Genomic DNA, 24,467 nt, shown 5'->3' on the forward strand with positions numbered 1-24,467 from the left:
CTCGGGATCTCTTCAGCGCTGCAGGCAGGCAAGGGGGGGATTCCTCGGGGAAACCTCCACTTGGGTAAGGGAGAGGGACTCCTGGGGGTCACTTCTCCAGTGAAAGTCCGGTCCTTCAGGTCCTGGGGGCTGCGGGTGCAGGGTCTCTCCCAGGCGTCGGGACTTTGGATTCAAAGAGTCGCGGTCAGGGGAAGCCTCGGGATTCCCTCTGCAGGCGGCGCTGTGGGGGCTCAGGGGGGACAGGTTTTGGTACTCACAGTATCAGAGTAGTCCTGGGGTCCCTCCTGAGGTGTTGGATCTCCACCAGCCGAGTCGGGGTCGCCGGGTGCAGTGTTGCAAGTCTCACGCTTCTTGCGGGGAGCTTGCAGGGTTCTTTCAAAGCTGCTGGAAACAAAGTTGCAGCCTTTCTTGGAGCAGGTCCGCTGTCCTCGGGAGTTTCTTGTCTTTTCGAAGCAGGGGCAGTCCTCCGAGGATGTCGAGGTCGCTGGTCCCTTTGGAAGGCGTCGCTGGAGCAGGATCTTTGGAAGGCAGGAGACAGGCCGGTGAGTTTCTGGAGCCAAGGCAGTTGTCGTCTTCTGGTCTTCCTCTGCAGGGGTTTTCAGCTAGGCAGTCCTTCTTCTTGTAGTTGCAGGAATCTAATTTTCTAGGGTTCAGGGTAGCCCTTAAATACTAAATTTAAGGGCGTGTTTAGGTCTGGGGGGTTAGTAGCCAATGGCTACTAGCCCTGAGGGTGGGTACACCCTCTTTGTGCCTCCTCCCAAGGGGAGGGGGTCACAATTCTAACCCTATTGGGGGAATCCTCCATCTGCAAGATGGAGGATTTCTAAAAGTCAGAGTCACCTCAGCTCAGGACACCTTAGGGGCTGTCCTGACTGGCCAGTGACTCCTCCTTGTTGCTTTCTTTGTTCCCTCCAGCCTTGCCGCCAAAAGTGGGGGCCGTGGCCGGAGGGGGCGGGCAACTCCACTAAGCTGGAGTGCCCTGCTGGGCTGTGACAAAGGGGTGAGCCTTTGAGGCTCACCGCCAGGTGTTACAGCTCCTGCCTGGGGGAGGTGTTAGCATCTCCACCCAGTGCAGGCTTTGTTACTGGCCTCAGAGTGACAAAGGCACTCTCCCCATGGGGCCAGCAACATGTCTCTGGTGTGGCAGGCTGCTGGAACTAGTCAGCCTACACAGACAGTCGGTTAAGTTTCAGGGGGCACCTCTAAGGTGCCCTCTGTGGTGTATTTTACAATAAAATGTACACTGGCATCAGTGTGCATTTATTGTGCTGAGAAGTTTGATACCAAACTTCCCAGTTTTCAGTGTAGCCATTATGGTGCTGTGGAGTTCGTGTTTGACAGACTCCCAGACCATATACTCTTATGGCTACCCTGCACTTACAATGTCTAAGGTTTTGTTTAGACACTGTAGGGGTACCATGCTCATGCACTGGTACCCTCACCTATGGTATAGTGCACCCTGCCTTAGGGCTGTAAGGCCTGCTAGAGGGGTGTCTTACCTATACTGCATAGGCAGTGAGAGGCTGGCATGGCACCCTGAGGGGAGTGCCATGTCGACTTACTCGTTTTGTCCTCACTAGCACACACAAGCTGGCAAGCAGTGTGTCTGTGCTGAGTGAGAGGTCTCCAGGGTGGCATAAGACATGCTGCAGCCCTTAGAGACCTTCCTTGGCATCAGGGCCCTTGGTACTAGAAGTACCAGTTACAAGGGACTTATCTGGATGCCAGGGTCTGCCAATTGTGGATACAAAAGTACAGGTTAGGGAAAGAACACTGGTGCTGGGGCCTGGTTAGCAGGCCTCAGCACACTTTCAATTGTAAACATAGCATCAGCAAAGGCAAAAAGTCAGGGGGCAACCATGCCAAGGAGGCATTTCCTTACACAACCCCCCCCCAAACGAAAGAGGATGAGACTAACCTTTCCCAAGAGAGTCTTCATTTTCTAAGTGGAAGAACCTGGAAAGGCCATCTGCATTGGCATGGGCAGTCCCAGGTCTGTGTTCCACTATAAAGTCCATTCCCTGTAGGGAGATGGACCACCTCAACAGTTTAGGATTTTCACCTTTCATTTGCATCAGCCATTTGAGAGGTCTGTGGTCAGTTTGAACTAGGAAGTGAGTCCCAAAGAGGTATGGTCTCAGCTTCTTCAGGGACCAAACCACAGCAAAGGCCTCCCTCTCAATGGCACTCCAACGCTGCTCCCTGGGGAGTAACCTCCTGCTAATGAAAGCAACAGGCTGGTCAAGGCCATCATCATTTGTTTGGGACAAAACTGCCCCTATCCCATGTTCAGAGGCATCAGTCTGCACAATGAGCTGCTTAGAATAATCTGGAGCTTTTAGAACTGGTGCTGAGCACATTGCTTGTTTCAGGGTGTCAAAGGCCTGTTGGCATTCCACAGTCCAGTTCACTTTCTTGGGCATTTTCTTGGAGGTGAGTTCAGTGAGGGCTGTCACAATGGATCCATATCCCTTCACAAACCTCCTGTAATACCCAGTCAAGCCAAGGAATGCCCTGACTTGAGTCTGGGTTTTTGGAGCTACCCAGTCCAGAATAGTCTGGATCTTGGGTTGGAGTGGCTGAACTTGGCCTCCACCTACAAGGTGGCCCAAGTAAACCACAGTTCCCTGCCCTATCTGGCATTTGGATGCCTTGATAGAGAGGCCTGCAGATTGCAGAGCCTTCAAAACCTTCTTCAGGTGGACCAGGTGATCCTGCCAGGTGGAGCTAAAGACAGCAATATCATCAAGATAAGCTGTGCTAAAGGACTCCAAGCCAGCAAGGACTTGATTCACCAACCTTTGGAAGGTGGCAGGGGCATTCTTTAAACCGAAGGGCATAACAGTAAACTGATAATGCCCATCAGGTGTGGAGAATGCTGTTTTCTCTTTTGCTCCAGGTGCCATTTTTATTTGCCAGTACCCTGCTGTCAAGTCAAAGGTACTTAAGAATTTGGCAGCACCTAATTTATCTATGAGCTCATCAGCTCTTGGAATTGGATGAGCATCTGTCTTGGTGACAGAATTGAGCCCTCTGTAGTCCACACAAAACCTCATCTCTTTCTTTCCATCTTTGGTGTGAGGTTTGGGGACTAAGACCACTGGGCTAGCCCAGGGGCTGTCAGAGCGCTCAATTACTCCCAATTCCAGCATCTTGTGGACTTCCACCTTGATGCTTTCCTTAACATGGTCAGACTGTCTAAAGATTTTGTTTTTGACAGGCATGCTGTCTCCTGTGTCCACATCATGGGTACACAGGTGTGTCTGACCAGGGGTTAAGGAGAAGAGTTCAGGAAACTGTTGTAGGACTCTCCTACAATCAGCTTGCTGTTGGCCAGAGAGGGTGTCTGAGTAGATCACTCCATCTACTGTGCCATCTTTTGGGTCTGATGACAGAAGATCAGGGAGAGGTTCACTCTCTGCCTCCTGATCCTCATCTGTTACCATTAACAGATTCACATCAGCCCTGTCATGGAAGAGCTTAAGGCGGTTCACATGGATCACCCTCTTGGGGCTCCTGCTTGTGCCCAGGTCCACCAAGTAGGTGACCTGACTCTTCCTTTCTAGCACTGGGTAAGGGCCACTCCATTTGTCCTGGAGTGCCCTGGGAGCCACAGGCTCCAGAACCCAGACTTTCTGCCCTGGTTGGAACTCAACCAGTGCAGCCTTTTGGTCATACCAAAACTTCTGGAGCTGTTGGCTGGCCTCAAGGTTTTTGGTTGCCTTTTCCATGTACTCTGCCATTCTAGAGCGAAGGCCAAGTACATAGTCCACTATGTCTTGTTTAGGCTCATGGAGAGGTCTCTCCCAGCCTTCTTTAACAAGAGCAAGTGGTCCCCTTACAGGATGACCAAACAGAAGTTCAAAGGGTGAGAATCCTACTCCCTTCTGTGGTACCTCTCTGTAAGCGAAAAGCAGACATGGCAAGAGGACATCCCATCTCCTTTTGAGCTTTTCTGGGAGCCCCATGATCATGCCCTTTAATGTCTTGTTGAATCTCTCAACTAAGCCATTAGTTTGTGGATGGTAAGGTGTAGTGAATTTATAAGTCACTCCACACTCATTCCACATATGTTTCAGGTATGCTGACATGAAGTTGGCACCTCTGTCAGACACCACCTCCTTAGGGAAACCCACTCTGGTAAAGATACCAATGAGGGCCTTGGCTACTGCAGGGGCAGTAGTCGACCTAAGGGGAGTAGCTTCAGGATACCTGGTAGCATGATCCACTACTACCAGGATATACATATTTCCTGAGGCTGTGGGAGGTTCTAGTGGACCAACTATGTCCACACCCACTCTTTCAAAGGGAACCCCCACCACTGGAAGTGGAATGAGGGGGGCCTTTGGATGCCCACCTGTCTTACCACTGGCTTGACAGGTGGGGCAGGAGAGGCAAAACTCCTTAACCATGTTGGACATATTGGGCCAGTAGAAGTGGTTGACTAACCTCTCCCACGTCTTGGTTTGTCCCAAATGTCCAGCAAGGGGAATGTCATGGGCCAATGTTAGGATGAACTCTCTGAACAGCTGAGGCACTACCACTCTCCTAGTGGCACCAGGTTTGGGGTCTCTGGCCTCAGTGTACAGGAGTCCATCTTCCCAATAGACCCTATGTGTTCCATTTTTCTTGCCTTTGGACTCTTCAGCAGCTTGCTGCCTAAGGCCTTCAAGAGAGGGACAGGTTTCTTGTCCCTTACACAGCTCCTCCCTTGAGGGTCCCCCTGGGCCTAAGAGCTCAACCTGATAAGGTTCAAGCTCCAAAGGCTCAGTTCCCTCAGAGGGCAGAACTTCTTCCTGAGAAGAGAGGTTCCCTTTCTTTTGCTGTGTTGCAGTTGGTTTCCCAACTGACTTTCCTGTTCTCTTGGTAGGCTGGGCCATTTTTCCAGACTCCAGCTCTACTTTTTCACCCTGTGCCTTGCATTGTGCTCTTGTTTTCACACGCACCAGTTCAGGGATACCCAGCATTGCTGCATGGGTTTTTAGTTCTACCTCAGCCCATGCTGAGGACTCCAGGTCATTTCCGAGCAGACAGTCCACTGGGATATTTGAGGAGACCACCACCTGTTTCAGGCCATTGACCCCTCCCCATTCTAAAGTAACCATTGCCATGGGATGTACTTTTCTCTGATTGTCAGCGTTGGTGACTGTGTAAGTTTTTCCAGTCAGGTATTGGCCAGGGGAAACCAGTTTCTCTGTCACCATGGTGACACTGGCACCTGTATCCCTCAGGCCCTCTATTCTAGTCCCATTAATTAAGAGTTGCTGTCTGTATTTTTGCATGTTAGGCGGCCAGACAGCTAGTGTGGCTAAATCCACCCCACCCTCAGAAACTAGAGTAGCTTCAGTGTGGACCCTGATTTGCTCTGGGCACACTGTTGATCCCACTTGGAGACTAGCCATACCAGTGTTACCTGGATGGGAGTTTGGAGTGGAACCTTTCTTGGGACAGGCCTTGTCTCCAGTTTGGTGTCCATGCTGTTTACAGCTATGACACCAGGCCTTTTTGGGATCAAAGTTTTTACCCTTGTACCCATTGTTTTGTGAAGAGGCTCTGGGCCCACCCTCCTGTGCAGGTTTTTGGGGGCCTGTAGAAGACTCTTTACTATTTTTAGTTTTGGTTGTCTCATCACCCTTCCCCTGGGGAGTCTTTGTGACCCCTTTCTTTTGGTCACTCCCTGTTGAAGTCTTGGACACCCTTGTCTTGACCCAATGGTCCGCCTTCTTTCCCAATTCTTGGGGAGAAATTGGTCCTAGGTCTACCAGATGCTGATGCAGTTTATCATTGAAACAATTACTCAATAGGTGTTCTTTCACAAATAAATTGTACAGCCCATCATAATTACTTACACCACTGCCTTGAATCCAACCATCTAGTGTTTTCACTGAGTAGTCTACAAAGTCAACCCAGGTCTGGCTCGAGGATTTTTGAGCCCCCCTGAATCTAATCCTATACTCCTCAGTGGAGAATCCAAAGCCCTCAATCAGGGTACCCTTCATGAGGTCATAAGATTCTGCATCTTGTCCAGAGAGTGTGAGGAGTCTATCCCTACACTTTCCTGTGAACATTTCCCAAAGGAGAGCACCCCAGTGAGATCTGTTCACTTTTCTGGTTACACAAGCCCTCTCAAAAGCTGTGAACCATTTGGTGATGTCATCACCATCTTCATATTTAGTTACAATCCCTTTGGGGATTTTCAACATGTCAGGAGAATCTCTGACCCTATTTATGTTGCTGCCACCATTGATGGGTCCTAGGCCCATCTCTTGTCTTTCCCTCTCTATGGCTAGGATCTGTCTTTCCAAAGCCAATCTTTTGGCCATCCTGGCTAACTGGATGTCCTCTTCACTGGGGCTATCCTCAGTGATTTCAGAGGTGTTGGTCTCTCCTGTGAGGGAACCAGCATCTCTGACTATTATTTTTGGAGTCAGGGTTTGAGGGACCCTGTTCTCCCTAGATAGGATTGGTAGGGGGGAGTTGTCCTCCAAGTCACTATCCTCTTCCTCTGAGTTGCCACCCTCAGAGGGGTTGGCCTTTTCAAACTCTGCCAAAAGCTCCTGGAGCTGTATTTTGGTAGGTTTGGGGCCCATTGTTATTTTCTTTATTTTACAGAGTGACCTTAGCTCCCTCATCTTAAGATGGAGGTAAGGTGTGGTGTCGAGTTCCACCACAGTCACATCTGTGCTAGACATTTTGCTTCTAAAAGTTGGAATACTTTTTAAGAATCTACAACTGGTTATAGAATCTAATTCAAACTTTTACAAACTTTTAAACTCTAAAAGAAATGCTAAACAGGATCTAACACAAGGCCCTAGCAGGTCTTTTAAGAATTTAGAAAACTTATCAAATTGCAAAAATCAATTTCTAATGACAATTTTGGAATTTGTCGTGTGATCAGGTATTGGCTGAGTAGTCCAGCAAATGCAAAGTCTTGTACCCCACCGCTGATCCACCAATGTAGGAAGTTGGCTCTGTATGTGCTATTTCAAAGTAAGGAATAGCATGCACAGAGTCCAAGGGTTCCCCTTAGAGGTAAAATAGTGGTAAAAAGAGATAATACTAATGCTCTATTTTGTGGTAGTGTGGTCGAGCAGTAGGCTTATCCAAGGAGTAGTGTTAAGCATTTGTTGTACATACACATAGACAATAAATGAGGTACACACACTCAGAGACAAATCCAGCCAATAGGTTTTTGTATAGAAAAATATCTTTTCTTAGTTTATTTTAAGAACCACAGGTTCAAATTCTACATGTAATATCTCATTTGAAAGGTATTGCAGGTAAGTACTTTAGGAACTTTAAATCATAAAAATTGCATGTATACTTTTCAAGTTATTGACAAATAGCTGTTTTAAAAGTGGACACTTAGTGCAATTTTCACAGTTCCTGGGGGAGGTAAGTTTTTGTTAGTTTTACCAGGTAAGTAAGACACTTACAGGGTTCAGTTCTTGGTCCAAGGTAGCCCACCGTTGGGGGTTCAGAGCAACCCCAAAGTCACCACACCAGCAGCTCAGGGCCGGTCAGGTGCAGAGTTCAAAGTGGTGCCCAAAACACATAGGCTAGAATGGAGAGAAGGGGGTGCCCCGGTTCCGGTCTGCTTGCAGGTAAGTTCCCGCGTCTTCGGGGGGGCAGACCAGGGGGGTTTTGTAGGGCACCGGGGGGGACACAAGCCCACACAGAAATCTCACCCTCAGCAGCGCGGGGGCGGCCGGGTGCAGTGTAGGAACAGGCGTCGGGTTCGCAATGTTAGTCTATGAGAGATCTCGGGATCTCTTCAGCGCTGCAGGCAGGCAAGGGGGGGATTCCTCGGGGAAACCTCCACTTGGGTAAGGGAGAGGGACTCCTGGGGGTCACTTCTCCAGTGAAAGTCCGGTCCTTCAGGTCCTGGGGGCTGCGGGTGCAGGGTCTCTCCCAGGCGTCGGGACTTTGGATTCAAAGAGTCGCGGTCAGGGGAAGCCTCGGGATTCCCTCTGCAGGCGGCGCTGTGGGGGCTCAGGGGGGACAGGTTTTGGTACTCACAGTATCAGAGTAGTCCTGGGGTCCCTCCTGAGGTGTTGGATCTCCACCAGCCGAGTCGGGGTCGCCGGGTGCAGTGTTGCAAGTCTCACGCTTCTTGCGGGGAGCTTGCAGGGTTCTTTCAAAGCTGCTGGAAACAAAGTTGCAGCCTTTCTTGGAGCAGGTCCGCTGTCCTCGGGAGTTTCTTGTCTTTTCGAAGCAGGGGCAGTCCTCAGAGGATGTCGAGGTCGCTGGTCCCTTTGGAAGGCGTCGCTGGAGCAGGATCTTTGGAAGGCAGGAGACAGGCCGGTGAGTTTCTGGAGCCAAGGCAGTTGTCGTCTTCTGGTCTTCCTCTGCAGGGGTTTTCAGCTAGGCAGTCCTTCTTCTTGTAGTTGCAGGAATCTAATTTTCTAGGGTTCAGGGTAGCCCTTAAATACTAAATTTAAGGGTGTGTTTAGGTCTGGGGGGTTAGTAGCCAATGGCTACTAGCCCTGAGGGTGGGTACACCCTCTTTGTGCCTCCTCCCAAGGGGAGGGGGTCACAATTCTAACCCTATTGGGGGAATCCTCCATCTGCAAGATGGAGGATTTCTAAAAGTCAGAGTCACCTCAGCTCAGGACACCTTAGGGGCTGTCCTGACTGGCCAGTGACTCCTCCTTGTTGCTTTCTTTGTTCCCTCCAGCCTTGCCGCCAAAAGTGGGGGCCGTGGCCGGAGGGGGCGGGCAACTCCACTAAGCTGGAGTGCCCTGCTGGGCTGTGACAAAGGGGTGAGCCTTTGAGGCTCACCGCCAGGTGTTACAGCTCCTGCCTGGGGGAGGTGTTAGCATCTCCACCCAGTGCAGGCTTTGTTACTGGCCTCAGAGTGACAAAGGCACTCTCCCCATGGGGCCAGCAACATGTCTCTGGTGTGGCAGGCTGCTGGAACTAGTCAGCCTACACAGACAGTCGGTTAAGTTTCAGGGGGCACCTCTAAGGTGCCCTCTGTGGTGTATTTTACAATAAAATGTACACTGGCATCAGTGTGCATTTATTGTGCTGAGAAGTTTGATACCAAACTTCCCAGTTTTCAGTGTAGCCATTATGGTGCTGTGGAGTTCGTGTTTGACAGACTCCCAGACCATATACTCTTATGGCTACCCTGCACTTACAATGTCTAAGGTTTTGTTTAGACACTGTAGGGGTACCATGCTCATGCACTGGTACCCTCACCTATGGTATAGTGCACCCTGCCTTAGGGCTGTAAGGCCTGCTAGAGGGGTGTCTTACCTATACTGCATAGGCAGTGAGAGGCTGGCATGGCACCCTGAGGGGAGTGCCATGTCGACTTACTCGTTTTGTCCTCACTAGCACACACAAGCTGGCAAGCAGTGTGTCTGTGCTGAGTGAGAGGTCTCCAGGGTGGCATAAGACATGCTGCAGCCCTTAGAGACCTTCCTTGGCATCAGGGCCCTTGGTACTAGAAGTACCAGTTACAAGGGACTTATCTGGATGCCAGGGTCTGCCAATTGTGGATACAAAAGTACAGGTTAGGGAAAGAACACTGGTGCTGGGGCCTGGTTAGCAGGCCTCAGCACACTTTCAATTGTAAACATAGCATCAGCAAAGGCAAAAAGTCAGGGGGCAACCATGCCAAGGAGGCATTTCCTTACATTATGTCTTTAAATTAAATTTTAATCTGCTGTTTGTGGCTAGGTTGATCAAAGCCTCAAGGGAATGGTTAATAAAGGAGTGCCCAACTCCAGACCCATAGACCCAGCGTTTAATTTGAGCTGGTGGTTGCCGGTGGGGACCACCAGCGCTAGTTTTTGGGTATCAGCCCTTATTTTTCTACATCAGACGTTTGCCGAGAGCAAGAGAGAGAAAAACAAACAAAACGGAAATATGGCAGAAGAGAAAGACAGAAAACTGTCATAAAGGGAGAAAGCAGGAACCTGCAAGAGTGATATAAGAGGGATCGTTTCTGGTAGTGGAATGAAGAGGCTTTAGGTGTATCAGAGGCTACACAACCTTGGTATTTGGCACGCTGACATGTAATTGCAGCAGCTGTGGGCTTCTGAGCAGAGCTTTGTGCACTAGCACTCATTTGTTTACACATTAAGCACTGCATGGACCCTGTATCAACATGCACCAGGCACTTAACCTAACTGTCGTAAAACATAGTATAAAAAGTGGTCCACTTAGGCATTTCAGATATGTAGCAACTGAGAGAAATAGGTAATGTAAATATACAACTTCGGCTCATAAATATCTAAAATCATTTTTTTAGTAATAAGATTGAAAAGGCTGCCTTGATACTTTCACAATTAACCTCTTACGTTGGAGGGGAGAATCTTTCCTTTCCAATGAGATCTCTGCCCAGTGGATCCCTGCTTGGAGATAACCACAAGAGATTGATCACCAAGCACAGATCCAACCACTAGACACCAGGGATTTTAGGGATGCATCCCCTTGGGCAAGGACTTGTGCTTCCGTCACCCCTATATCCAATGTAGCCATTCTGCCCTCCCTGTGGGGGGCGTTGAGAACAGAGAAAGCCCCAAGACCTCAGGGAATATAATTTTAAAAAATAAAGGGGTGAGGGCTGCTCGCTGTGGGAATAGCCATTCCCCTACCCCAAATACACATTTTGACATCAAACCAGGGTCAATTGAAGAACTACAGTGGAACCCCCACTAACCTTGGCTTGACCCCCCTTCCTGTCGCAGACACTAGGCCCAGCCACACAAGTGGGGCACGTTTTTTTTATCGGGACAAGTTGGGGAACGCTAGGTGGTTCCAATTTTGTGGATTCCTCTTGAATCTGGAAGTTTCCATCACAGAAATGTTATGAAAATATGTGCTTTTAGCCAACATTTGAGGTTTGCAGGGCATTGTGGATAAGAAACCCTTGTTGGATTCACACAAGGCACACCAAAGTGGAATCCCATGGGTGTCTAATTCTTATAAATGTATGTGGTTGGTATTTTTCCATGGGTGTTTGCCCCAAATACAACAGCTACCTTTATCTCTCTCTTACACAAGTGGGATACTGTTGTTATTGATAGATGTCTGGGAACTCTAGGTGGTACACAATTTGTGGATCCCTACAGATTCTGGAATTTTCCTGCACAGAAATGTTAGGAAAACATGTTTTAGTTTAAGGTTGAGGATTGCAAAGGCTTCTGGGTAGGAAAACCTGGTGAGAACCACGCAGGTCAGGGCCAGCTTTAGCGCTGGTGGGGCTTGGTGCAACAATCTTTTTTGGTGCCCCCCCCCCCCCATATGACCTCCTCTTAGGATTCCCTCTTTCCCTCCCGGCAAAAGTTCCCCTCATCTCTCCATAGCCCCACTCTCACATACATTTTATTTGTTTTAAAGTGCTAGTAAAGGCTCGCTTTACTAATCCACTCAGCTTTCAATACGAAATACAGATTTGTTCTTTGCAGCAGGCATATTAATCCTCATCGCTTCTTTATGACAAGTGAAAACTGGCACTAGACAAAACATCTCTCTCTCTCTCTCTCTCTCTCTCTCTCTCTCTCTCTCTCTCCTCTCTCTCTCCTCTCTCTCTCTCTCTCTCTCTCTCTCTTATATTAATCACAAGAGTTACCATTACATTTTTATTGCTGCTTGAAAGCGGGACTCCCAAGGAACTCTGCAGCAGGTGCTTTTAAATTGTACCTTAGCTAAACACAGCACCCTGCCTGAGGTCAGTGCCCACCCTCCAGGTCAGCACCTAGTGCGCCCGCAGCAGTCTCACCCCCCTAAAGCTGGCCCTGCTGCAGGTCACCCTACCCTGAATTCTCCCAGGTGTCTTATTTTCACAAATGTACAGCATTGTTATGTTTCTCTAGGTGGCCACTGAGCTAGGGCCGAAAATCCACAGCTATCCACTATCCCAAAAAAAAGGTTCAGTATTGAGTTGAGAAATGTCATGTGTCCATGGTGTATTTTGGGCCCTTCCCTGTTGCGGGCACTAAGCCTATCCACACAAGTGAGGTGCCATTTTTCTTGGGAAACATGGGAACAACAGAATAGTAATACATTTGTTTTTACAATTGTACTTCTCTGAATTTTGACTTTCAAATGTAAGCCAATGTGTAAGAAAGAAGACATTTTGAGAAATACCATCTGAATCACATTCTTGTAGGAGTACCCACAAATTCAGAGATGTACAAACAACCACCGCTCCTGAACTCCATAGCTGGTGCTCATTTCAGAAATACATGTTTGCTTGATACCCATTTTTCACTCTTTATATTTTACCATATTAATTGCTCTATACCTAATACACAAGGAAGAGTCATTGTAAGTTACAGCTCAGTTCTGGGCTCTAGGTACCTCGGGTTCCTGGAGAACCTACAAACTATATATATATATATATATATATCTATATCTATACCTGCAACTTGAAGAGTCTAGCAGACATAGTGGTATATTGGTTTTGTAAATCGGGTACCGTGACAGGAGGTTACAAATTAAAACATTGTGACAAATAGATGGTTTTTCCTACTCATTTTTTCAATATATATATATATTTTTAATTTTAACAGTTAGTTTCTTTGGAAAACTCTCAAGGGAGCTACAAATGACCCCTTGCTGAATTCAAAATTTTGGGTACTCTTCAGAAATCTTTAGCTTTCCGGGAACACCTCTGGGTTTCATAGCGGTTTCCGCCACAAACTGGAAGTAGGTTGAAAGAACAAAAATGAGGAAAAATGGGCTATCTCTTTGAAAAATACAAAAACTGTGGTTAAAAAAAAATAGGTTTTTTGTTTCAGCTCTATGTTTATGAAAGCTGGGAATATAGTGACTTTAGCACAGAAAACCTTTAGTTGATGCCATTTTTAGGGAAAAAAGACACTTTTTTGCAGTCCTGTACCACTCCTTGTATGACTGAGCAGGAGTGTCGCTTTCAGGAATGTGTGACTACAAGTACACACTCCTCCTGGAAGATCTATGATACAAGAGTCAAAATACTATTGAGTATCAGTGACAGACATCATACATGATAGGTATCATTTAAAGACACCACATTAGTTAGGTGAAGTGCACCATATCACATAGCATGTATTATTGATGCTTTCATTAGTGGCAGCCATACAAGGAGTGGTACCAGGGAGTCAGCCTTTGTCCTGAAGTGGAGCCTAGGGGTAAGGCTCCGAAACATGTAGACCAGGAAGTAAGGTACATGACATACCCCACTTTCGTAGCCCCCTTTTTAATCATGCCGTCTCCAGGAGATCTATTAAACCATTGGAACCACTAGGAGGCAGGTATTTTTAACTTAACTAAGACCCCACCACTCCTATCCCTCATTTGATTCACATTGACAAGACTACATCAGTGCTCCCACATATCCCGTTGGTCGCTGCACAACCTGCTCCGCAGCGGAACTGGAAGAAACCCAATGATGAAGCATGCTACCAAAGGCTAATCCTGCTGAGTGGGGGTTTTTCTAAAAGGAAAATCCTTTTTCCTCGTCCTTTCTGTGGTAGTTCTTTTGGCTGGGCCTTTTTGTATTGTTACCTTTAGAATTGCCAGAATGTTGGAAAAAAAATTGTCCTGGATATGTATGTGGGGAAAATGCTATGGAAGCCTAAGTGTGAGCTACCTCACATACTCAAAAAAGGGCTTAGCGTTCTTGGGGGAAAAGGCCTTGCAACAAAATCGTTAGAACACGTAGGTGCAAGACAAGGTGTCCAGAAGAGGCGTGTAATTCGAATTCCTAAAGTTGTTGATATCTCGGATATGAATAATATGAAGACATTTGAAAGTTGAATCAGAAGTTCGACCTTTGATATGCAGTATTTTAGTTATATACAATTGAGACATGCCCTGAGGTGGTATACTGAACAACTCGTGGAAATACAGGCTATAGCACCAATCGAAAAAGGAGTCCTCACAGAGTTCTTTGAAAGAAAAGACATATGGCAGATATACCAAATCCTGACAAACAAATCACCTGACCTCGCCTGACCTGCTCACAAAGTTCAAAGACAAATGGGATAGTAATACTGGCCAGCTGGAGGATGAAGAATGGGAAGAAGCCTAGAGGTTTCGGCTGATGCAGTTCAGACTCCTGCATCACACTTATTTTACTAGGAAGAAGCATTTTTTTCAGTCGGATGTATACAATCAGACCATTGACTAAGAGGATCCGAAATGACAGCAACTTACATCCACATGTGGTGGGAATCAGGTGCGAGGTGCACAACCTGGACTATAACACATTGGATGCCAACATAACGCGGAGGTGGAGAAGAGAGTATTGATGCTCGTAGCTTAATTATCCCATGAATTACTGTAATAAGATAATAGTGATGCCCGATCAGATGTAACCAATTGTTATGTACTGATGCGCTGGTAACTAATATGATTTCCCTTTAATTTAATAATTGTAACTGATGTTGTAAGCTATGTTTTTGTTGGAAAGCAACAAAACTGATTTAAGCAACAACCATTAAGCATGCTTACAATGTTGATAAAATCATACTAGTGTTTAACTCAAACTGTAACTTGATTTGATTATGCTTTTGCATAGTGTCCTATTTCTGTAACAGATGTGTCTGGTTTTCTTTCAGAACGTGCTTATTGTCGAGGTAAGGGTACTTTTGATTTATTTTCCATTACTGCTTTTGTGTTGGTTTGTACGATTTCAAATCTGAAAACACTATAGATTGTCACATCAACCATAACTACTTGGAACTAAATGTAGCTGAGTTGAACATAATGGAGTGGGGCATCACACAAAATCAAAAGATCCAAGAAGAGTTCATCCTGACACGTACCATACTCCTACCTGGGCACAGATCAGTGACTGTCAGAAAGGTTAAACACGTCAACAGCAGCAACAGCGGTAATATACTGTCTTAAAACAATGAACAGATGTCTTCAATGAAATAAAAATGAGATGTGTAAAAGCAGAGTCAGAGATGTATGCCTGGTAGAAGAAACAATACATCTGCAGTTACATAAAAATTACTGTCTTTGAAATGTGTACCATGTTTCCTCAAGTTTGTATTCAGCTTAGTTCTGGAATCAGATCTAATATAACACTTGCAGCACAGACTGAAGTTGATTGTGGGTGTGTTTGTGTAAACCCACATTACACCATAGCCACAAGCAATTACTCTGTTCATGCGTACGACATGACATAGTCAACATGAGCATTTAATAAGGCGGGGGGTGGTTGGATAAGGGGTTGGGTTGGTAGTGTTACAGCCCAACGAGGCCTTAGACCATACGTCTAAGTTTACTTTTGTGAATCGGGCCCCATCCGTGCACTAACTTTAAACTAGTGTGCGTTGCTGCTTAATACACATCAGTGAATGCACACTTGGTTTTTAGACAGTAAATGTGAAGTTTCTTGTAACCCCTGCTACATGCTCCAGTCTTCTAACTTTTTAAACATGTTTTTATTAAAGAAAAACATAGTACAAGACATGGCATCATATCACATTCTGGTTGGGGTACATTTAACAGTACAAGGCAATAAGCGCTCCATAAAAAAAGAGCTGGATAACATCTCTTATCCACCATAGCCTATGTTCAACTTACATCCAGCCATCAGAGGGCGATCAGATCACCAACAAGCAAATTTATCCAACCTCTCAGGATGTGCGCATTTATACAGCAAGCAAACGTAAATCTAAGTAAGGAAAACTAAGCAGCAGCGGAACTACGATATAGGAGATAAAAGGCGGGTCAAAGAGGAGGAAGGGAAAAGGGTAGAGAGAGAAAAGGCGAACAAGTGGGGGAGGGAAGGGAGGGAATGGGGGATGAAGCAGCAGCCCCAGTTTACACACCCATGAGACTCAACAGCCCGCCATCCACACGGGTAGGGTTTCCCCAAGGTGGAGGGAGGATCTCTCCAAAACATCCGCAGGAGGCTCCACTCCACCCGCACCCTCAGTGTCTGCAGGGGTGGAGGCATCCTCTCGGGGCTCCATCGCAGTGAGGACCTTCAGCATTTCACCCCACAACTCCAGGTCTCGTTCTGCATTCTCGTCCATGTGCACCACCTGTAACCGTCTTTCCTCTGCCTCTTCCCATTCACACGTCTGGCATCCATTTTGGGGAGGTCAGCGGGGCAGGCTGTACCCAATGGATAGCTATACGTCGCTTAACTTGACAGCAATAAGTAAAGGATGGAAACGTAACTGCTTTTAACTGCAGCGGTGCATTATATTCTGTTATTGTTAGCTCAGCTGCACATTAGAGTCGAAAACCAACCAATTGCAAAACATTCTTGTCCCTAGTTAAGGGACAGCCCAGGTGGAAGTGCTAAAGCTTGTTGCTTCTGATTAAAAAGTATGAGGTGTGGATTATTCAGCAGATGTCTCTATAGAAGGGTGGCTGCCGCGCAGTCAATAGCTACCGTACCCCAGCAGATCCAAAGCATAAAGATTTGCACCATCGTTTATGCTTTTCTAGAGCTCTGAATCTGGTGGTCACTCACAGTGGGTTTTAGCAGTTCTGGTGCTTTACTTCATTAAAGAGGAAATTAACTGCCAGCAGCCGCCAGACCTATACTTTAACACACCCACAATATGCATCTGCACACACACAGTTCTCTTTCTTACCAGGCATTCGCGACGGATGGTGGGAGAGATGTCTCCACCACACTTGGAGGAAGTTGGCACCCCATGAGAATTGAATTGAGTGAAAGTTTAAAGGGAACACACAACAAAATACCATGGGCTATCCAAACACCTGTTATATTTATCTATCCACGAAAACAAATAAATATGCAGTTACTCTGCGGCATGCAATAAAATATCAACATGGAAATGTTTATATTTCAGGTGCAGAATCCAACATGCCAAAAACTACTTAGGATACATCTAAAGTGACTTTATGATAGTGGTTTAATCTATATTTTTGTGCACTTTTAGGTTGTTAAAGTTTACCTAGAGAAGGAGTCCCAGTGGATACGACAATCTTCTTCAGGCAAATTACAGTCAGAATGTCATGTAAACTACACCGTAACTTAAACATATAGGGGGTCATTCTGACCCCGGCGGGCGGCGCTCGCCGTCCGCCTGGCTGGAACCGCCATTTGACCGCTCTGCGGTCAAAAGACCACTGGCGGCATTCCGGCCTTCCCGCTGGGCCAGCGGGAAGCGGGCCTGCAACATTGAAGCCGGCTCCAAATGGAGCTGGCGGTGTTGCAGGTGTGCGACGGATGCAGTTGTACCCGTCGCGCTTTTCACTGTCTGCTAGGCAGACAGTGAAAAGCAGGCTGGGGCCCTGTTAGGGGGCCCCTGCACTGCCCATGCCAGTGGCATGGGCAGTGCAGGGGCCCCCAGGGGCCCCAGGACACCCGTTCCCGCCAGCCTCTTCCTGGCAGTGTAAACCGCCAGAAACAGGCTGGCGGGAAGGGGGTCAGAATCCCCTGGGCAGCGCTGCTTGCAGCGCTGCCCTGGCGGATTTGCCCAGCCGGGGGAAATCCGGCGGGAAACCGCCGGACCCGGTTTTCTGACCGCGGCGGTAGAATGGGCAGGGAAGCACCGCCAGCCTGTTGGCGATGCTTCCTCCATTCGCGGCCCTGGCGGTCTTTGACCGCCAGGGTCGGAATGACCCCCATAGTATTCTTAAATTATGAACAAATATCAAAATAAGTATAATTTAAATTTTTTTTAAATGCAAACTAAATAAATATACATTCACATTCACATGGACACAGTACAAGAAAACAACTGGCATGCAGCCAGGACCGTATTCGGAGGAAAGTGCCTCTGACTTCACAGAAGAAGCAGGAACTATTTAGGGGGACGAGGTAAATCTAGGAATTAATATAAGTTCGATGGCATCTGTCGCTGTAGATACGCATGTTTTGCATAGCTCGCCATCTGGTGTTGGGTCGGAGTGTTACAAGTTGTTTTTCTTCGAAGAAGTCTTTCGAGTCACGGGACCGAGTGACTCCTCCTTTTGTCTCCATTGCGCATGGGCGTCGACTCCATCTTCGATTGTTTTTTTTCCGCCATCGGGTTCGGACGTGTTCCTGTCGCTCCGAGTTTCGGAACGGAAAAACAGCTAAATTTCGGAAGATTTTCGTCGGTATTGTTGCGTTCGGGATCGGCGTAGTTAGAATCAACACCGCATCGAAGATCGAAGAGCTCCGGAGCCCTTCGGGGTAGTTTTTCGATCCCCCGTCGGGGCCTGCTCGGCCCGACCGCGTGTAAAAGAACGCCGATGGAACGGACCCCGTTCCGTTTCTGTCCCAAATGCCACAACAAATACCCCTATACAGACCAACACTTGGTCTGTAACCTGTGCCTGTCACCTGAGCACAGTGAAGACACTTGCGAGGCCTGTCGTGCGTTCCGGTCCCGAAAAACACTCCGAGACCGTCGAGCCAGAAGACTTCAAATGGCGTCCACGCCGACAGCCCACCGAGAGTTCGAGATACAAGAAGAGGAAGAAACCTTTTCGATACACGAATTGGACTCCGAGGAATTCGACGATCCACGAACCGTGAGTAAGACGTCGAAAACCACTCATAAGAAGATTGTCAAGGCCCAGGGGACGCCACTGCCACCAGGCCATGGCTCCACCCATAAATTCGGTGACCGACCGTCGGCACCGAAAAAGGCCCAAACAGTGCCGAGACCGTCCGACTCCGGTCGAGACACCGGCACGCAGCCTTCTCGGGACCGAGAAAGTGCTGGAGACATACATCGACACCGAGATAGCGGTGTAGACACGGCTCGACGCCGAGACAGCGGCACCGACGAAGATCGACGCCGAGATGTTTCGGCTCCGAAAAAGAAAAAAGTCAGCTCGGAGCCGAAAAAAGATGCAGACAGGGTTTCGGTGCCAAAACAACCTGCAACCGACCCAGTTTCAGGCTCATATACAGAAGAGCAATCAATGACCTCCCAAATGCGAAAGCATAGGTTTGAGGAAGACCTGCAATCCACCGATGTAGACCATACGCAGAAACGTATTTTTATACAGCAGGGGACAGGAAAGATAAGCACCCTTCCCCCTATTAGGAGAAAGACAAGACTGGAATTTCAAACTGACCAAACACCACAAACAAAAATGGTGAAAAAGGTTACTCCGCCACCCTCTCCTCCACCTATAATTCACGTCTCACCAGCACAAACTCCATCACATTCCCCGGCTCACACCACCATGAGCCAAGGTGACCAGGATCAGGACGCATGGGACTTATACAACGCCCCTGTGTCAGATAACAGTCCGGAGGCATACCCTACAAAGCCATCACCACCAGAAGACAATACTGCATATTCTCAGGTGGTGGCTAGAGCAGCACAATTCCACAATGTAAGCCTCCACTCAGAACAAGTCGAGGATGACTTTCTATTCAACACCCTCTCCGCCACCCACAGCTCCTACCAAAGCCTGCCTATGCTCCCTGGTATGCTTCGGCACGCAAAAGACATCTTTAAGGAGCCGGTCAAAAGTAGGGCAATCACACCAAGGGTGGAAAAAAAGTATAAAGCGCCTCCTACAGACCCTATTTTCATCACTACACAGCTGCCACCAGATTCTGTCGTTGTAGGAGCAGCTAGGAAAAGGGCCAACTCCCACACATCTGGGGATGCACCACCCCCAGATAAGGAAAGCCGCAAGTTCGATGCAGCTGGAAAGAGAGTCGCAGCACAAGCTGCAAACCAGTGGCGCATCGCTAACTCTCAGGCACTACTTGCGCGCTATGACAGAGCCCATTGGGATGAGATGCAACATCTCATTGAACATCTACCCAAAGACCTACAAAAGAGGGCAAAGCAAGTGGTTGAGGAAGGACAGAACATTTCAAACAACCAGATACGCTCCTCCATGGATGCAGCAGACACAGCTGCAAGAACAATAAATACATCTGTGACCATCAGAAGGCATGCATGGCTACGAACGTCTGGGTTTAAACCAGAGATTCAGCAGGCAGTTCTCAATATGCCATTCAACGAAAAAGAACTGTTCGGTCCAGAAGTGGACACGGCGATTGAGAAACTTAAAAAAGACACGGACACTGCTAAAGCCATGGGCGCACTCTACTCCCCGCAGAGCAGAGGAAATTACAGCACCTTCCGCAAAACACCCTTTAGAGGGGGGTTTCGGGGTCAGGCCACACAAGCCAGTACCTCACAGGCAACAACATCCAGTTACCAGGGACAGTACAGGGGAGGCTTTCGGGGCCAATATAGAGGAGGGCAATTCCCTAGGAATAGGGGAAAATTTCAAAGCCCCAAAACCCCTACAACTAAGCAGTGACTCACATGTCACTCACCCCCTCCACACAACACCAGTGGGGGGAAGAATAGGTCATTATTACAAAGCATGGGAGGAAATCACTACAGACACTTGAGTTCTAGAGCACAAAATTTATCAAAACATCATTCCGAGCTCCTGGAGATAGAAGTTCAAGCACTATTGCAAAAGAATGCAATCGAGTTCGTACCAAACACACAAATAAACACAGGAGTTTATTCACTGTACTTCTTAATACCAAAGAAGGACAAAACGCTAAGACCAATCCTAGACCTAAGAATACTAAACACATACATCAAATCAGACCACTTTCACATGGTCACACTACAAGAAGTGTTACCATTGCTGAAACTACACGACTACATGACAACATTAGACCTCAAAGACGCGTATTTCCATATACCAATACATCCATCGCACAGGAAATACCTAAGGTTTGTATTCAAAGGAATACACTACCAATTCAAGGTACTGCCTTTCGGTTTAACAACCGCACCAAGAGTCTTTACCAAATGTCTAGCAGTAGTCGCTGCACACATCAGAAGGCAGCAAATACATGTATTCCCGTATCTAGACGACTGGCTAATCAAGACCCATTCGTTAATAACGTGCTCACACCACACAAATCAAATCATACAAACCCTCTACAAACTAGGGTTCACAGTCAACTTCGCAAAATCCAACATTCTGCCATGCAAGGTACAACAATACCTAGGAGCCATAATAAACACAACAATAGGAGTAGCCACTCCAAGTCCACAAAGAATTCAAAATTTCAACAACATCATACAACGCATGTATCCAACACAAAGAATACAAGCAAAGATGATATTACAACTCCTAGGCATGATGCTTTCATGCATAGCCATTGTCCCAAACGCAAGACTGCGCCTGAGGCCCTTACAACAGTGCCTAGCATCACAGTGGTCACAAGCACAGGGTCGCCTTATAGATCTGGTGTTAATAGACCGCCAAACTTACCTCTCGCTTCTATGGTGGAACAATATAAATTTAAACAAAGGGCGGCCTTTCCAAGACCCAGTGCCACAATACGTAATAACAACAGATGCTTCCATGACAGGGTGGGGAGCACACCTCGATCAATACAGCATACAAGGACAATGGAACGTACATCAAACAAAACTGCATATAAATCACCTAGAACTGCTAGCAGTTTTTCAAGCACTAAAGGCTTTTCAACCAATAATAGTTCACAAATACATTCTCGTCAAAACAGACAACATGACAACAATGTATTATCTAAACAAACAAGGGGGAACGCACTCAACGCAATTGAGCCTGCTGGCACAAAAGATATGGCGTTGGGCAATTCACAACAAAATTCGCCTAATAGCACAATTTATCCCAGGGATTCAGAATCAACTCGCAGACAATCTCTCTCGAGATCACCAACAGGTCCACGAATGGGAAATTCACCCCCAAATTCTGAACACTTACTTCACGCTCTGGGGAACACCTCAAATAGACTTGTTTGCGACAAAAGAGAACGCAAAATGCCAAAACTTCGCATCCAGATACCCACACAGGCAGTCCCACGGCAATGCCCTATGGATGAACTGGTCAGGGATATTTGCCTACGCTTTTCCTCCTCTCCCTCTCCTTCCTTATCTGGTAAACAAACTCAGTCAAAACAAACTCAAACTCATATTAATAGCACCAACTTGGGCAAGGCAACCCTGGTACACAACGCTGCTAGACCTATCAGTAGTACCCCACATCAAACTGCCCAACAGGCCGGATCTGTTAACACAACACAACCAAAAGATCAGACACCCAGATCCAGCATCGCTGAATCTAGCAATCTGGCTCCTGAAATCCTAGAATTCGGACACTTACAACTTACCCAAGAATGTATGGAAGTCATAAAGCAAGCCAGAAGGCCATCCACCAGGCACTGCTATGCCAGTAAATGGAAGAGGTTTGTTTGCTACTGCCATATTAATCAAATCCAACCATTACACGCAACCCCAAAACATGTAGTGGGTTACTTGCTTCACTTACAAAAATCTAACCTAGCTTTCTCTTCCATTAAAATACACCTTGCAGCAATATCTGCATACCTGCAGCCTACCTATTCAACTTCCCTATATAGGATACCAGTCATTAAAGCATTCATGGAGGGCCTTAAAAGAATTATTCCACCAAGAACACCACCTGTTCCTTCATGGAACCTAAATGTTGTCTTAACTAGACTTATGGGTCCACCTTTTGAACCCATGCACTCCTGCGAAATACAGTTCCTAACATGGAAGGTTGCATTTCTCATCGCCATTACCTCTCTAAGAAGAGTAAGCGAGATTCAGGCGTTTACAATACAAGAACCTTTTATACAACTACACAAAAATAAGGTCGTCCTAAGGACTAATCCTAAATTTCTACCAAAAGTTATTTCACCGTTCCATCTAAATCAAACAGTGGAACTTCCAGTGTTCTTCCCACAGCCAGATTCCGTAGCTGAGAGGGCACTACATACTTTAGATGTCAAAAGAGCATTAATGTATTACATTGACAGAACAAAGAGCATCAGGAAAACTAAACAGCTATTTATTGCATTCCAAAAACCTCATGCAGGAAACCCAATATCAAAACAAGGTATAGCCAGATGGATAGTTAAATGCATCCAAATCTGCTACCTTAAAGCTAAACGACAACTGCCCATTACACCAAGGGCACACTCAACCAGAAAGAAAGGTGCTACCATGGCCTTTCTAGGAAACATCCCAATGCAAGAAATATGTAAGGCAGCTACATGGTCTACGCCTCACACATTCACCAAGCACTACTGTGTAGACGTGTTATCCGCACAACAAGCCACAGTAGGTCAAGCCGTATTAAGAACATTGTTTCAGACTACTCCCACTCCTACAGGCTGAGCCACCGCTTTGGGGAGATAACTGCTTACTAGTCTATGCAAAACATGCGTATCTACAGCGACAGATGCCATCGAACTGAAAATGTCACTTACCCAGTGTACATCTGTTCGTGGCATCAGTTGCTGTAGATTCGCATGTGCCCACCCGCCTCCCCGGGAGCCTGTAGCAGTTCGGAAGGTACCTTCAACTATTTGTATATATATTATTTTAACCTTAAATAGGTACATACTTAGTCACTCCATTGCATGGCTACTATTACTACAATACAACTCCTACCTCACCCTCTGCGGGGAAAAACAATCGAAGATGGAGTCGACGCCCATGCGCAATGGAGACAAAAGGAGGAGTCACTCGGTCCCGTGACTCGAAAGACTTCTTCGAAGAAAAACAACTTGTAACACTCCGACCCAACACCAGATGGCGAGCTATGCAAAACATGCGAATCTACAGCGACTGATGCCACGAACAGATGTACACTGGGTAAGTGACATTTTCATTCTTGGAGGGTACACTTGAAGTAGTCTGCTGCAATAGATGAGTCCTATAATCTTGTGAAGGGGTAAAGGGCATCTTGTCTTGAGACAAGACCGTTGCATGATATTTTCCCTGCTTTTTAACTTTGCCAGGAATAAGTATGGAAGAGGGAAGCAACGTCCTGTGCAGACTGATGCTCAAGCGCCTACCCTTTGCGTGTTGAAAAGAGTGCCTCCGGGTTTATTACGTTCTGAATAAAAAGCATGTGCTATTTGAGGTCCCCAAAATCCCCCTTCATTTATAAAAACATCTATACTGAAAAAAGAGCAAACAGGTTACTCCTAACCAGGAATACAAAATTCAATACTTATCCATCTTTTCATAGGTGCCACACTTCCACAAAGCCCAGTTATCTGGATTTAATAAATCTATTAAAATCTTGTAAAGCAAGGGGACACAGTCCCACAAATTACTGAGAGAGTGATCCAGGAGAGACCACATTTCTTAATCACTCCTTGATTGGCAACTTGTTTCAGGTTCACCTAAAACATTATATTTTGTTTATTGTAGCAGGCAAATAATGGGTGCCAAATTAGTTGACCTGATGTTTTAGCGGGTAGAATGTTTTCTCAAGAAGGGTAAAATTAAATGCTTCACTACTATTCTGAGTTCTGCAGCAACTTTAAATAAATAGACTTTTTGAATGGATATTTCTCACTGCTGATCGCTATAAAGAGATTTCTGGGATTATTTTGCCCTGCCACCAAGCATAAAACCACTCATAACGTTTGCCACATTCTCGAAGGACATATAGATCAAGGTTTCAGTTGAAAGAACCCTGGCCTGAGACCGACTAAAACCTTGATCTATTTAGCTTGTTTTTTG

General features: G+C 46.8%; 1 protein-coding gene across 1 annotated transcript in view; it reads left to right on the forward strand.

The window, feature by feature from the left end:
- PRTFDC1 (phosphoribosyl transferase domain containing 1) overlaps positions 1–24,467 on the forward strand; it is a 149,660-nt gene that overhangs the window by 86,627 nt on the left and 38,566 nt on the right. Inside the window, exon 5 of the mRNA XM_069211366.1 lies at positions 14,559–14,576. Within this exon, the coding sequence (XP_069067467.1) occupies positions 14,559–14,576 (18 nt within the window). The remainder of the gene's footprint in view (positions 1–14,558; positions 14,577–24,467) is intronic.

Source organism: Pleurodeles waltl, chromosome 10, assembly GCF_031143425.1.
Source record: "Pleurodeles waltl isolate 20211129_DDA chromosome 10, aPleWal1.hap1.20221129, whole genome shotgun sequence".
In the NCBI taxonomy this organism is placed as follows: domain Eukaryota; kingdom Metazoa; phylum Chordata; class Amphibia; order Caudata; family Salamandridae; genus Pleurodeles; species Pleurodeles waltl.